General features: G+C 39.9%; 2 protein-coding genes and 1 non-coding gene across 4 annotated transcripts in view; 1 reads left to right on the forward strand and 2 right to left on the reverse strand.

The window, feature by feature from the left end:
• spag9b (sperm associated antigen 9b) overlaps positions 1–2,787 on the reverse strand; it is a 49,429-nt gene extending 46,642 nt beyond the window's left edge. For both annotated transcript variants that reach the window (XM_073489080.1, XM_073489079.1), the window contains exon 1: positions 2,225–2,787. In XM_073489080.1, the coding sequence (XP_073345181.1) occupies positions 2,225–2,524 (300 nt within the window). In that variant the 5' untranslated portion in view covers positions 2,525–2,787. The remainder of the gene's footprint in view (positions 1–2,224) is intronic.
• Positions 2,788–3,772: 985 nt separating this feature from the next.
• daglb (diacylglycerol lipase, beta) lies at positions 3,773–14,787 on the reverse strand. Its single transcript, XM_073489839.1, has 15 exons — positions 14,039–14,787; positions 13,765–13,916; positions 12,408–12,582; positions 12,053–12,320; positions 11,787–11,909; positions 11,526–11,653; positions 10,602–10,728; positions 10,369–10,452; positions 9,680–9,757; positions 9,473–9,553; positions 8,763–8,890; positions 8,380–8,448; positions 7,587–7,659; positions 7,244–7,497; positions 3,773–4,829 (listed from the first exon to the last, which is right to left on the reverse strand). Exons 1-15 carry the CDS (start codon positions 14,131–14,133, stop codon positions 4,634–4,636), a joined length of 2,031 nt encoding a protein of 676 aa, XP_073345940.1. The 5' UTR covers positions 14,134–14,787; the 3' UTR covers positions 3,773–4,633.
• Positions 14,788–15,008: 221 nt separating this feature from the next.
• trnaq-cug (transfer RNA glutamine (anticodon CUG)) lies at positions 15,009–15,080 on the forward strand. The gene has a single exon. It is a non-coding gene; the product is annotated as a tRNA-Gln (tRNA).
• The last annotated feature ends 149 nt before the right edge of the window (positions 15,081–15,229 follow it).

The raw sequence follows: 15,229 nt of genomic DNA on the forward strand, positions 1-15,229 counted from the left end.
TCAGAAATCTTGATATATGAACCTTTGTTAAGTTTTGGTTTTGGTTTTCAAGGTGCAGTTTAAGTTCTGGTTTTATTTTCTGGCAACAATTTTAGATTTCATGTTGTTTGTTTTCTTATAAAGTATGTTAAGTAGTTCTTGAAAATACAATTCCTGCACACAATATTGATCATGGGCTGAAAAGAACAAACCATGACTTCAGGGTCCTACTGTATGAGCATGGTAGAATACAAAGACATGTCACATTCAGTCAGCAGTTTTCTTTGTGACTCATTTCAGATTTTTTCTTCTAACAGTTGTAACCAAATGATTCCTGGAACTGTGACTGCGCAGGGAGATAGTCAAATGACTGCAGCAGCAGTCATTCAACATAGAACTTTCTATGAAATCTATAAAATATTTAACCTACTAAAAGAGCCACATTAGAACACTAAATAAGCCATTAATATTTAGCTTAATTTACCATGAAACACTGTTTTTAAAAACCAATAGCTGTAGGTTTCATGATTACTTCAGAGATAGGTTTTGACATTCTAATTCTGTGGCTTTTGTGTTTTTTAAGAAATTCTTCTTATAGATATTCTTTCCTCTTTATTTTTTACAGGTTTTGCTTTGTATCACAGACATGTTGCAAACAATCTCATTGTCACCCGTGTCATCCAGGAAGACCCTAACATTACATTACTGTGGGCAATTTATTGTGATTACAGTAAACAGGAGTGACTTGGCCTTTGGTAGAGAGGGCAACACATTACTACTCACCCATACCTGACAACAGGTGGGAGGGAGGTGCACACACATACGTACAGGAGCAAAGCTGAATGATGGTTTGTGCTAACGGACTTCTAAAGTAAAACACACAACACTGTGGATCCTACTAGGGCTGAAATAAATGATTAATTGTCGATTCATCTGTTGAATAGTTTCTGAATTAATTGATTATTTGTTTGGTCTTTAAAATGGCAGAAAAGTGTGAAAAATGTCTATCAATGTTTTCCAAAGCCCAAGATGACCTCCTTATGTGTCTTGTTTGTTTCACGACCCAAAGACATTCAGTTTACGGTCATAGAGGGGTAAAGAACCCAGCAAATGTTTACATTTTAGAAACTGGAATCATAGAAATGTGACTTTTCTTTACTTAAAAAAATACTCAAACCAATTAATCAATCAACAAAATATTTGGTAATTTAGTTTTACAACTAATAAAGTAACCATTGCAGCTCTAGAGCCTACAGCTTTTATCTCATCTGTGTGCCTGTTGTTACAATGGATTTAATACAGGCTTAGTGTCAAGATGTAATACTGGACGACCACTGTGAAACAGTAGCCAATAATGCACCATCACTTAAAGTCACATACAGTGCAGTTAAAGAAAACTAGGACAAGCACTGACCTAATAACGGCGTAAACACACCGTTGAGTTTCACCCAGATTGTTGGTGTAGCACAATAACAACTGCAAATATGTCACTGTCCAAACACAGACTGCACCATAGTGATGGAGCAATAATGAGCATGGCAATAGGTGTGTCACTTGGGTTGAGCTAAATGAGGGGACAGTGAGACAGTCATTAATCATGAAGCTGAATGTGATCACTGACTGATTTGAATTTGTTGGAGGCAGGAGTAAGCAGCCTCCTGATAAACAAATCACTGGGTGGTTTGCATAACTCAGGCCTGACTGGAAATCAATGTTGAGGTCTTTCAAGCTAAACACCCGTGCTGCCTATTAAGCTTGATGCCGCATCAACTGCAACTGTGGGTCCCGAGAGTCACTGGCATCTATGGTGACATGAGGTCGCAGCCAAATTACTGTGTGTGTGTGTGTGTGTGTGTGTGTGTGTGTGTGTGTGTGTGTGTGTGTGTGTGTGTGTGTGTGTACAGGCGGTCTTTTTTAAACCTTTTTCATGAATCTGCAAACCATCAAGCTAGTCTTCTTTTAACATAGTTTCAATTCAACCCGATAGTTGGCCGTGGCGAGTATCAACAACCACTGTATAAAGTGTAATTCTACCCAAACACTTGCTTTATGGGGTTCTGCAAACTACGCCGAACAGTACTTATTCTTCAATACTGAGATGTGATATGTAGTAGATGAGCATCACAACAGGGAATTGCCAGATTGTCAAAATCGGTTTGGCGTTTTATCTTTTCATACCAAAGCAAATAATACGAGCTCCTAATCTATAATCCGGGTTATGAATTAGTTTGGTAGTTAAACCCACCTCTTCTGCGTGTTTTCTCAGTGCCTTCTCTCGCTCATACTGGGTGACGAGCTGCTCGTTGTCCTCCTTCAGCAGCTCCAGCTCCACTTCGTGCTCCTGGTTGACAGCGAACACCGAGTCCAAGTTCTCCAATACGGCGACGACCAGCGGCATCAGCTCCTTCACTACGTCCTCGTCGTATTTTTCGATTAACCGTTCAAACTCACGGTATATTGAACTGGCCAGCCCTGAGACCCGCTCTGACATCATGGTCGAGCTGCCAGAATCGTCCTGATACAGGACTACGTCGTCTAGCTCCATTTTCCTGCCTCCGCTTGCACTTATTTACCAGCTAACGTTAATGAGCTAGCCGCAAGCTTCAGCTGGCCAGAGGCTGTCCGCCTTGCTACTTTCAGCGCAACAAAGCGGTGTTACTAAAACATAGCTTGAACGTTATGTATTGTACAGAAGATACACTGTACTTCATAAACAAAGTCTATAATACTAAGTCGTCTGGACGGCTGACTTTAAAAGCTTGCTAGCCTGGTAGCTAGCAGTCCTGAAAAGTCTTTACTTGGTTCCTGATTAGTTTCCCTGTCCAACAGATGAGCTCCTGCTGCTGCCTTCAAGTGCTGTCGGAAAGCTGGAGATGAACACAATTAAACAACATAACAGTAGTAAACACTGCAGAGACAACGTCAAATTTGATCTCAGTGGTTACCGGATGTATTGAAAATAAGCTACTTAATTTCTGAAAATGACTTTTTTTTTACATAAAGGCAAAAGGTGCAATCAAAATATAATTTGAAAGCGCTTCAGTGTTGGAAAAAAGTTGGAAGGCTAGAGTCCTACAATATAACGGATGAGTGGCGATAAACAGGAGAAATGAACACTATCATCTTAATTCAAAGTCTACAAGAATCATTTCTCCTGACCTTTTGCTTTATAGTTGCAGTTATGTGACGTTTAGAGGGCGGGCAACAACCCGTATCGACTGATTACAAGAACAAACAGTTTATTTGTGGCTGTCTCTTCAGTTACAGCCGTAGGTGATGTGCACTTCTCATCGTTTATTGTCTACTTTTCAGTCACATTTAGTTACCTTGCAAATGCATCATTCTAAAGCTGCAGAACAAATAAAGCAGTCACCGGTTTGTAGTCCTACAGTTCGACTTTTCATGTAAATTCATTAGTAGCAACAACTTGTTCAGTCAACAGCCGCGCTTGAATTTGCCATGTCCGCGCTTGGATGTAGGGACATACGAGGATCACTTGAAGATGTCATGTGCTGGTGACGGGACGTCGCGGTTACGTCACATGCTAAACAGGGTTGATGTAGTATAGAGTAAAAACTGTAGCGAACGCGGAGTCATCTGTCCATTGGAAACATTTCAGAATTATTCACACCCCTCCCATTGACTCATATGGCTTTAGTCAGAAGACTCATCCAACTTCTAAGCCTCCAATTTTCCTCAAAATCTGGTTCACTTGCATTCAGTTCAACAGGTTGCTGTTTCGGGGGTTATGCTTGTATCCCTGCTATTAGACAAGAAATCCAGGGATGAGGAGTGCGCTTCACAAAAAGCATTTATTTGCATCAAGGAGTCCAATCCATTGTACTGAGGATGTGAAACAATTATGCAGGCATCAGATGATTCTGATTCAACTTATTATTATACATTACCTGAAAAAAAAAAGAAGTAATATCCATGGCAAGTAAACAAGTTCCCACAAAATGTATAAGTACAATCGGTCTACCTCTTATGTATATCATTGTTTGCTGAACACCATGCATTATTAAAACTGCATTGTAGAAAATGCAGAACAAAACTTAATGTAAACACACTGCACCCAACAGTCCTTTTCTGTAAACCAATTCTGTTTACTTGTTTATCTGTAATGCATAGGCACTGTTCACCCTGATGTTTAAAGACACTGAACACAAGACAGACTAACCACAGTCACGACACAATGAAGACATAATGCTTCAGTCCACCCCTATATCCTCACATCCTGGACCAGACTGCTCTTCAGTCCTCCCCACAGATAAGGAAGACAACATCAGCCACTTTCAGTGACCGTGAGGCAGCCTCTGCCAGCCGTACAGCGCTCACACAAACATAAAATGTAGAACACTGACATCACAGTAAAACTGCAGCACTGTCAAATATTGTACACAACGCACATTCAAAGATCATAGCATAAAGTTGCTCATGGAGTAACTCAGAGTTGAAATAAAACAAATGACAAGAATTCAATAATTAAAAAGTGCAATTTAACAAAGTATTTTTGCGCCAACATTTTAAAGAATCAGGTTCATTCATGGAGATCACAACAGGTAAATCTCTATGGTTTCATGTCTTCCATTACCATTACAATCCAGTCTGGGAGCACATTTGTAAGGAGTCAGTCTATGGTACATGGTACATGTCAGATAGTATTGTGCTGGCTGTTGTTTAAAGACGACGGGCAGAGAGAGAAGGGCCTGTCGGTGGTAAGACTGCTGAGTGCTCGGAGCACAGCATCAGGCATGTGATCTGCGAGCATCCTGGGACTGATCAAAATACTCCTGAAGGCCATTTCATTGGACCAGTCTGCACGGTAACGGACCTGGGAAAAACAAGATCTGAGGAAAAAGGCAGAAAGAAGTTTGGTGGTAAATCATACTCAGAATTCTCATTTCAGAGTCTGAGGCATCTTTTTGGGACTGACTGAACAATACATAGATATACACTATCAGTCAAAAGTTTGGACGCACCTTCTCATTCAATGGTTTTTCTTTATTTTTATTATTTTCTACATTGTAGATCAACACTGAAGACATCCAAACTATGAAGGAACACATATGGAATTATGCAGTAAACAAAAAAGTGTTAAACAAACCACAATATGATTTATATTTTATATTCTTCAAAGTAGCCACCTTTTGCTTTGATGATACACTTCTGGCATTCTCTCAATCAGGTTCATGAGGCAGTCACCTTGAATGGTTTTCAATTAACAGGTGTGCTTTGTCAAGAGTTAATCTGTGGAATTTCTTGCCTTCTTAATGTGTTTGAGTTGTGTTGTGCAGAGCTAGGGTTTGGACACAGTTCAATACAGTAAATAACCCTATTCAGCTACTGTTCTAATCCATATTATGGCAAGAACCACTCAGCTAAGTAAAGAGAAACGACAGTCCATCATAACTTTAAGACATGAAGATTACTTAATCCGGAAAATATCAAGAACTTTGAATGTATCCTCAAGTACAGTCGCGAAAACCATCAAACACATGATGAAACTGGCTCTCATGAGGACCACCCCAGGAAGACGAAGAGTTATCTCTGCTGCAGAGGATAAGTTCATTAGAGTTACCAGACCCAGAAACCACAAATTAACAGCCCCTCAGATTAGAGCCCACATAAATGCTTCACAGAGTCCAGACACAGACAAAGTAGCAGACACATCTCAACATCAACTGTTCAGAGGAGACTGTGTGAATCAGGCCTTCATGGTCGAATTGCTGCAAAGAAGCCACTACTGAGGAACAACAACAACAACAACAAGAGAAGTGCTTGGGCCAAGAAACACAAGGATTGGACATTAGAACAGTGGAAATCTGTACTTTGGTCTGATGAGTCCAAATTTGAGATTTTTGGTTCCATCCGCCATGTCTTTTATGAGACGCAGAAAAGGTGAGTGGATGGTTTCTACATGTGTGGTTCAAGCATGCAGGCGGAGGTGTGATGGTGTGGGGGTGCTTTGCTGATGACACTGTTGGTGCTTTATTCAAAATTCAAGGCACACTGAATCAGCATGGCTACCGCAGCATTCTGCAGCGACATGCCATCCCATCTGGTTTGCGCTAAGTGGGACCATCGTTTGTTTTTCAACAGGACAATGACCCCAAACACACCTCCAGGCTTTGTAATGGCTATCTGACCAAGAAGGAGAGTGATGGAGTGCTGCGTCAGATGACCTGGCCTCCACAATCACTCAACCTAAACCCAATTGAGATGGTTTGGAACTCCTTCAAGACTGTTGGAAAACCATTCCAGGTGACGACCTCATGAAGCTGATTGAGAGAATGCCAAGAGTGTGCAAAGCTGTCATCAAAGCAAAAGGTGGCTACTTTGCAGAATATAAAATATAAAACATATTCTGGTTTGTTTAACACTTTTTTGTTTACTGCATAATTCCATGTGTTCCTTCATAGTTTGGATGTCTTCAGTATTCAATAACAAAAATAAAGAAAAACCATTGAATGAGAAGGTGTGTCCAAACTTTTGGCTGGTAGTGTATGTATGAATATGCTTTTTGTTTTGACAACACATCCTCTGCCATCATCTTGTCAGTCAGCTCTCCTTTCTCCATGCTAAAGTGAAATGTGACTCCTGTTACTTTGTGCTGCGACTCTGCTGCTGGCCTGCTGGCGCACGGAGCAGACACCTCTGGCAGCTTGTAATGACAGTACAGACATCCCAAAAAAAAGTAAGGTATTATAATGGTATTATAGTATAGGTATTATAATATGGATATATTCTAGGAGAATGTACATTTCTTGTAAATTTGTTCTGTTTTTGTTGTTCTTGTTTATATATCGCTTTTATTCTTCTGCATATTTCTGGGACTTTGAATGGGAGCAGCTGTAACGCATGCAATTTCCCCTCGGGGATCAATAAAGTATTTCTGATTCTGATAACAGTGTCACCATTCTGTAGCTTACCGAGCATAGAGTAGTGTCAAGTTTATGCTTCAACTGTAAAATGTCCTGTCCAGTAAATCTTTTGGTTGCAGTTGTTTTTTTGTTTTTTTCGAGGAACCTAATCAAAAACGGTTATTAATTGTATGGGTTGTAAAGAAAATTAATATCATTCTTGGATTTTTTAAAATATCGATAATGTTATTCGCCTCAAACACCCTTTATCGTCCGGGTAATAGAAGCTTCCCCGACATCCTACTTCTACCTCAGCTAGAGGGCACACATTTTCCTACTCAGCTGCTCATATTAACATCAAATTTGCTGTAAAGTGAATGGAAAATTAACAAAAGACAGACCTCCGTGACGGCCCATCTTCTGTGATATGCAGAATGCGTCCAGGCAAAAAGAGAGGTAAATGTGCAGCTGTGTGGGCAGGAGAGTCATCTGACGCCAGGCTCTGATAGGATGATGAGTGTCGAATCATCAGTGACTCCTCCCCAAGCAGCGGCTGACTAAGCTCCTCCTCCCTCCTGTCATCCATCTCTGTGGGAAAGTCGTCTGGGTCTCCTCCAAACAGCTCGTACCAACACCCCTGCAGCAGGATGCGGTACTGGAAAATACAGAGAAAATGACTGACTGTGACTTAAAATACTTACCAATGGTGTCAAGGTGTAAAACTATGGTTTGTTTGTTTTTTACCTTTGGCTTACTGCAGTTGGAAACTATCTTAAGAATCTTTCTCTTCAGATCCTCCATATTAGGAATGCTCAGTCTGTACAAACAGAGTGATAGCTGATTGATTAAATACTGCAAAGGGAGAACACAACTTTAAAAGAACAGAGGCAAATGGAGCATGTGAGCTGCACTCATTTTCTCCTTCTCTGTGCCTGTAATAACAGGGCAGAGCCAAATATAGAATTGCCATCACGCACTAGTCTATAATAGTCTATGCACTACAGCACATTCATATTGGCCTATGAAGACAAGAGTCTACAGTGCTGCTAACACACAAAAATATATCTACCTTAGATGAGTCACAGTGAATATTGTCACAACAAAACTAAACTGCTACAAAGATGTAACCAGTATTAATATACGGTTACATTTATTTATTAAGACATGCTAGTTTAAAGGGGCACTATGTAGTTTTGGAAAAGAAGTTTAAACTCGGAATTTTAATATTTACAATATCAATGAGGAATAATACAAACAGAAATAGTTATTTTTTTCCATTACTGAAACAAGCTGTTCTCAGAGGAAACACATATAAAGAAAGTAAAACTAAAGTATGAAACTGGGTTTCCCTTTAAAGTCAGTTAATTCAGTCATGAAAACGAAAAGAGTTCATTTATTTAGTTTGTCAGGCAATCAATCAATGAAAATCTTTCTCTTCCAATTAGAATTCTTTCCCCAAAACTACATAGTGCACCTTTAATTAAATAATATGTTCTAACGGCTGTTAAGAATATACAGTAAAAAAGCTTTGTCTTACCTGGGAACAAGATCCTTTCCCAGTACGACCGAGACCACAAAGTCCTTGGAGTAATCAGCTAAAGCTTTACTGTACATAACAAATTGAAAAAACCCTGTTACAATGGAAGTTGTGGCCAATAATTGAGAGCGCAGAAAGTATATAAACATCACATTTTTAAGTTAGACCTGTAAAAAACACATTTGATAACAGGGCTATCTTTATCATACATCTTTATCTTATACTGGGTGTCTATGATCAAGAAATGAAAAGACATTTTCAACCTGTTCCTTAAATAAGTGTCTTTTTTAACTGTATACAATAACTGACCAGGGAATCAGTCCCGGTCTGTCCACTGTAAGCTGTTTGTACTTGCCACAGTACTACTGTATAGTTAGTATTACCTCAAGAGTCCCCCTGGTGGAGAGAACGAGTAGCACTGCAGGGTGGGGAAGGAACTGCGCAAGAGGACTGCCAGCACTGAGGCGGTGCCAGCACCCAGACTGTGACCAGTGATGACCAGTTTATACTCCTAGAAATACAGGAATGTGGAAACACATTACATACTTTGAGGATTATTATCGATGTATTACCTTTGCAAGTTTTTTTGTTATTTCGTATCAATAAATGGTTAGAAAATATATGCCAACAACATCACAATTTAATAATAAGTACTTCAGGCAAGAAATGAAATAGATAATTACCACAAAAAACATATTCCGTCAAAATAAAGTCGGCCATTAAAACAAGTTTTAAGTGGACATATTACCTCATGCTGTAAAACAGAGATAATTGCAATATTCATAGAATATTCCTCATGTAAATTAACACTTTAAAATGTATATGTAGCCTTTAAACCTCACTGGACACAGGTATTCTGTGTGTGTTTGTACCGGCTAATGGAGGAAAGCAGATTTTTTGGTGTTTTTGTGGTTTTTATTAGAAGTATTGCAAATTAGCATCATGTAGTTTTCCCTGCCTGAACTCCACCATCCATGTAAAACTTTCCCACTGATAATATCTTGTTGCTTCCAGCTATGATGGAATCACAATAAAACACAGTTATGTCTGCTGCAGCTGAAATGTAGTCTTTGACCTCTGTTACACTTCTTACCGGTGCAATGTTGAAAGCCTGGTTAAGGATGCCATCGTTGACCAGCTTCTTGTAGATATAACTTGCCGCCTGGCAAATGCCCTGCAGTAAGAGACACATGCATGTGTTGATCTCTTGGAAAACAAACACCTTAGATTATCCTACCTGAGAGTGGTGTAAACATCTACAAAGACAAGTTGAGAGTAGTGAGTTTAAAAGGACAATGACCTTGTGAGCGTAGCAGGCTCCAGACACTCCTTCTACAGGCAGGTTCTCACATTCAGCAGACAAGTCTGTCAGGACATCCTGCAAGACAGACACCGTGTGAGATAAAATAGCCTGAGAATCTGATTACCCACGTATCAGACCAAATGTCAAACGCAACAGTTTAAGGCTGCATGTAGAATATTATTTTGGTAGAGAACAAATTCCTGTGTTCAGAATCAAGGCTGGGGGACAAGATTCAGACTTGTAGACAAACATACAAAGGATTAGAATATGTTTCTTTCTTTCACCCTCATTGATTATGACTGTCACATGCGTTGATACACCCATTCAAACACCCTCACTTACGCACCACACTTTCACTTCGTACTTAAGTCTTCTTTTTTTATACAAACATTATTTTTAGTTCTTTCGAGGAGTGGCTCATGCCGTTAGAAGAACACCAACTGTGACCTATATTTATCAGTCTCTTTCATCACTCTTCTTTCAGTTATCAAGTCATCCATACAAACAGGGAAGTGATTCTGAACAGTAAGTGGAGATGGAACGAAAACAGGAAGCACTACAAATTCACAGCAGTTGTACAGAATGACTGATGAAAATGGTGACCAAAAAAACATTAAAAAAAAAAATTTTTGCGCAATTAAAAATTATATAAGAAAAGAAAAACATTTTCAAAAGGCGCAATTCACCTTCAGTGACAGTGTTCCTCTGACAGCCACCAGAACAGCCTCTCTCTTATGATCCAGAGCCACAAAGAAGGGGATCTCATAGATCTGCAACAAAAACAGTTTGCTTACATGATCCACAGAACATGGCTGAACAGTTTGAATCATTGAGACTGTTGGACAGGTGCTGACCTCTAAGGAATACAACTGAGAAGAACCTAAAATATCAACACAGTGACAACTAATAAAATGTCTACCTGGTTGTGGAAGCTGACATAGATGAAGTCTCTGTACTGCAAACCAGTGCTGAGCAGGATGGATGAAAAGTGACAACCGAGGTGGTCTCCTCCGACGATGTCATACTCACCCGCACGACTCCTACAGCTGAAACACACATTTTGATTTGGTTGTGAACTTTAATAAAACAAAGGCAACATAAGACAGTTGACCAAAGAGAGAGATACTGTCAACAATCTTGCAGTTCCGTAGCTGGGTACAGATTTTTGAGATGTAAAACAAGAAGACAAAGCCACTAAACTGTAAACATGATCTCTATTTACGCTTATGGTTTTCTTTCAATTACTGATTTCATCCTTTTGGTTCTCACTATCATATTATTACTAAGGCATCAGATTTGATAAGGCTCAATTGAGTAAAAATAAGAATTGATTAAGAATCAATTTTTTACTTCCTTATATTTCTCTGACGCTGAGATTACGTAACTTGTAGGCCAAGTTATTTGCTGTCATAAGAGCATTTGTCTTTTCTCTATAAGCAGAAGAAAATCCAACCTTTTGCATGACAAAATTTAATCTGTAGTTCACTGTTGATGCTTTTTGAGGCAGCCTATTTCTGCCCTTAGCAGCTGTTAAGGTTCTATGAAAGGTCAACGCTATGAAAGTTAACTGAAAACCTATAATCAACGATCAATTTGAAAAATTTGGGAATTGGGAATTAAATGCTATGTAATTTTTTATATAAAACTGTTACTCATCAATTAAATGTATTTCACATGAAAATAGTTTAAAAGTGTAATTCAAATAAAAAGTGTTATTGCGTCAATTTAATTGATATATTGTAATTACCACTTCTTTCTTGGACATTTCACTTGGGATGAGCTTTTATTTTGTGAACTGTCCCTTTAAACTAACCTGACTGACTCAGACAACAGTGCATCTTACCAGTCTCCACTGAGCTTGCAGGGCGCAGTAAGCAGGTTGGAGTAAATGTACAACGGCCAGCCATAAGCTGCTGCAGCAAACTGCATGCAGTGAGCTGCTTTCTCCAACTCTGTCTCCAAATCTTCTCCCTTCAAACGGTTAAAGATATACAAGCAAGCAAAAATATTAAAGAATTAGGATTTTATTTGGCAGACTTGCATGACTTAGGTGGTTTTACTCGCTGGTTTACCAATATTCCTGACTGCTCTGAGGTGTACTTACGACGGGAGAGGAAGGGCTGTGATCAATTATGACCTCTGGGTCTCTGCTTTGCTCCATCTTATCCTGCTCCTGATGCAGCAGAGCCAAACCGGCTGCTATGTCACTGGGGACCAGGTCTGTGTCCTGTAACACAAACACACAAACACACACACACACACACACACACACACACAGTTTGTTTTAGTTTTTCTTGATTTTTACTATGATCTTATCACAAACCCACGAACTGCCAGATCGAAAGCAAAGGAAGAGAAGGTGTCCCTTACAGAGAAGAATCCGCTGAAGAGCTGTGCGATGCTGGAGAACGCTGCACGGTGACTTTCGTCCTGCGGCAGACAGCAGCACAGGAGTCGCAGCCTGCTCTCCCACACTTTGACGGCCAGGGAGCGAGCTGTGAAGAGGAACTGGGCGCCCTCGTTGCTCTGCATATCTTGTACTCCCAGTGGCTCCATGGCAGCAGGCTGAGGACGGGGGTTGCCCAATGGGTCAAACACAAATACCACGCCTACTGCAGTGAAAAGCAGGATGATCCAGCTGTTGTGACACAAAAAGAAAAATGATGGATCATAACAGCTCTTTGACAAATTATAAACTGTGACCTCATAGCCTTAAATAACCTACCTAGCAACCACTGCTGCAATGACAGCAACCACTGTGGCAGGATCGCAGCCTTGGCTGTCATCAGACACCCAGACAGCTCCCAAACAGGCCCACACCAGCTCAGGGAGGTACAGGAGAGCTCGCAGGTACACCAGTGCAGGGATAGAGCGCCGGGGGCCAGGGTTCGTAATGGTACCTGAGAAACGAGCACAGAAACGAGAGTAATTAATAAAAAATATACCCTTGCTTTGCACTTGTGAAAGGGAAATGTTTAATTAGCTGTACTACAGTAGTAGATAATGATGGCACAAAAAACTTGTTCCATCAGAGTATCAGGGAACCCCTCAAGCAAGGCCCTGAAAAAGAGCTGCAAAGATAAGTCGATTCATCAATTTTTGGATCAAAAGAAAATGAATGCCAGCTCTTTTGATAATTGATTCATCGTTTTAGTCATTTTTCAAGTAAAAATGTCAAATGTTTGCTGGGTCCAGCTTCTTAATGTAAGGATTTGCTGCTTTTCTTTGTCATTCATAAATTACAGTAAATGAAGAGTGACTGGGTTTTGGACAGTTGGCTAGAGAAACAAAGCAATCTGAAGATGTCGCTTTGGGCTCTGGAAAATTGTGATGAGAGCTTTTCACATTTTTTTGTTTTTACATTTTATAGACAAATGAATCAATCAATACGAAATAATCTGCAGATTAATTTATTATGAAAATTATCCTCAGTCGAAGCCCAACACTGAAATGCAAATTTTAAGTTGCCTAAGAATACCATCAATGGGATGTCTCATTAAATTGCAAAAAAATACAACAAAAAAACACTATATAAAATATGACAACTTGTCAGCCTGCAATGGATACTATCCTATACTATATACTACATTCAGCCTTTTGCAAGTTTATAACTGTTTTCAATATTAAGGACGGCAAATGTGTACATGTTGCTGTAATAATTTTCACCGTTGATTAATCTGTCAATTATTTTCTCAATTAGTTGATTAGTTATTTGGTCTATTAAACACCAGAAAATAGTGAAAAATGTTGATCAGTGTTTCTCAAAGCCCTAGATGACATCCACAAATGTCTTGTTTTTGTCCACATCCTAAAGATATTTAGTTTGCTGTGATGGAGGAGTAAAGAACCCAGGACACTATCTCATTTAAGCGGCTAAAGAGTCCAACTCTGTGAACGGTGTTGTGTAGGCAGCAACTGTCTTGCAAACTTCTTGTATTGCATTTTGCAGACAACCTGTATTTTGACACATTTGCTGCTGTGACCAAAAAAGACACCCAGGTTATTCATGTCTGATCATCCTTATGTATTGCGCAAACTGAATTTTAAGTGGTATGTGACCTGATAAACCACAAATGATTTACCTCGAGCACTGACATAGACAATAGCCAGTAGTGACAGGATGATGAGCGCCAGTACAACCAATAGTCCAACCAGATAGCTGTGAAGTACTCCTTTCCCATTACAGTCAAAATGACCCTTGTGGTAGGTGTACAGGATCATGGTGCCAATCCACCTGAGGAGTAAACAACAGTAGAGAATGACAAGAGCAGAGTCAATGAATGTTATTATGTAGCTGGACATCAGGTGTCCTGAGTCTACAGTGAGTAATTGCCACTTATGAAGGTAAAAACATACCAAAGTACACGGACAAATAGTTCGAAGCAGCCGGGGAGAACAAGGTCGTCACTGGCGATCCCCCACCGCCGACCAAACACCACGAGTCCAGGCATTTTGCAAGTTGACAAGCCCAAATATCTCTTTTGTGGCAAATAATCTTCTCACCACTACAAAGTGGACAGGATTCTCTGGAACAATGGACACTTCAAGCCATGCATGTCTCCACTGCCAAAGCAGCAGTTACAGTGGCAGGAAACGAGCTTGACCCGTTGTCGTCACATAATAACGTACTCTCCTGCGTTGCCAAATGAATACAGGTTACCAAATGGTTTTGCCTATGTTAGCTAGCTACACGATAACGTCAAGCTGAGTAATCAAGGAAATGTGTACCCATCGATGTGACCTAACTCGTTAGCCAGGAACGCCCAAGTAAAATTTATCTCATAGACAGTGTTGCGGTTTGCGATATATCAACGCACAGCTTGCCAAACATTAACGACAGCCAGTAGAATCATTGCGTGACAAGCGTAAGCTAACGTTACTAACACGACAGCTAGCTAAAAATACTCTGAACGATTCCGTAAAAATTAGAACGAATCCCGTACGTCAACCGCTAATATTGTTTAGTTAGTCGTATCAATATTTTGCTTTATAACGAACGTTACCTATTCATCTCAGAAGTGTAGGTAACATCGATCATAGCCAAATGTAGAAAGCTGGTTTGTTTTGTTATGCTCCAGAACGAGCAGTGTCCGCCCACCAATGGTACACTATTGCAACAGAGGCTAGTGTACAGGGGTTCCGGTATCCCTTTCTTCCTCTAATAAAAGCGCCCCTCTTACCAAATGCCACTTAGTTTTGTACACGGCTTTTGTGAACTATACTGTTCACTTATTTTTGCTACGATGTATTGTTCACAAAACAGCAATTTAATGTAGCTATATCACAAAAACGTCATAATCTCTAAAGTTTCATGTAAATCTCAATGGGTTCCATGGTGTAATGGTTAGCACTCTGGACTCTGAATCCAGCGATCCGAGTTCAAATCTCGGTGGAACCTATCTGTGTATTTTTTCTTTCACATCTATATACAAATGTAATAATGTGTAACACTACGTGTGTTTGTGTGTTTGTCCATGTCAGCGTGCACTCAAAAAATACGAGCAGAGTAGGTAACATCAGCATCTACGTCACGTGGCAATAACGACG

The sequence above is a fragment of the Pagrus major genome, chromosome 20 (assembly GCF_040436345.1).
Source record: "Pagrus major chromosome 20, Pma_NU_1.0".
Lineage (NCBI taxonomy): Eukaryota > Metazoa > Chordata > Actinopteri > Spariformes > Sparidae > Pagrus > Pagrus major.

Bases quoted from the DNA above. Each gene is read 5' to 3' on its own strand.
- daglb (XM_073489839.1), bottom strand. From the start codon at position 14,133: ATGCCTGGACTCGTGGTGTTTGGTCGGCGGTGGGGGATCGCCAGTGAC. The intron at 8,449-8,762 runs GTAATACTAACT...TGTTATGTACAG, and splicing joins CCACCAGGGGGACTCTTGAG to TAAAGCTTTAGCTGATTACT. The intron at 4,830-7,243 runs GTCTGTCTTTTG...CTTTTTCCTCAG, and splicing joins GAAGATGGGCCGTCACGGAG to ATCTTGTTTTTCCCAGGTCC.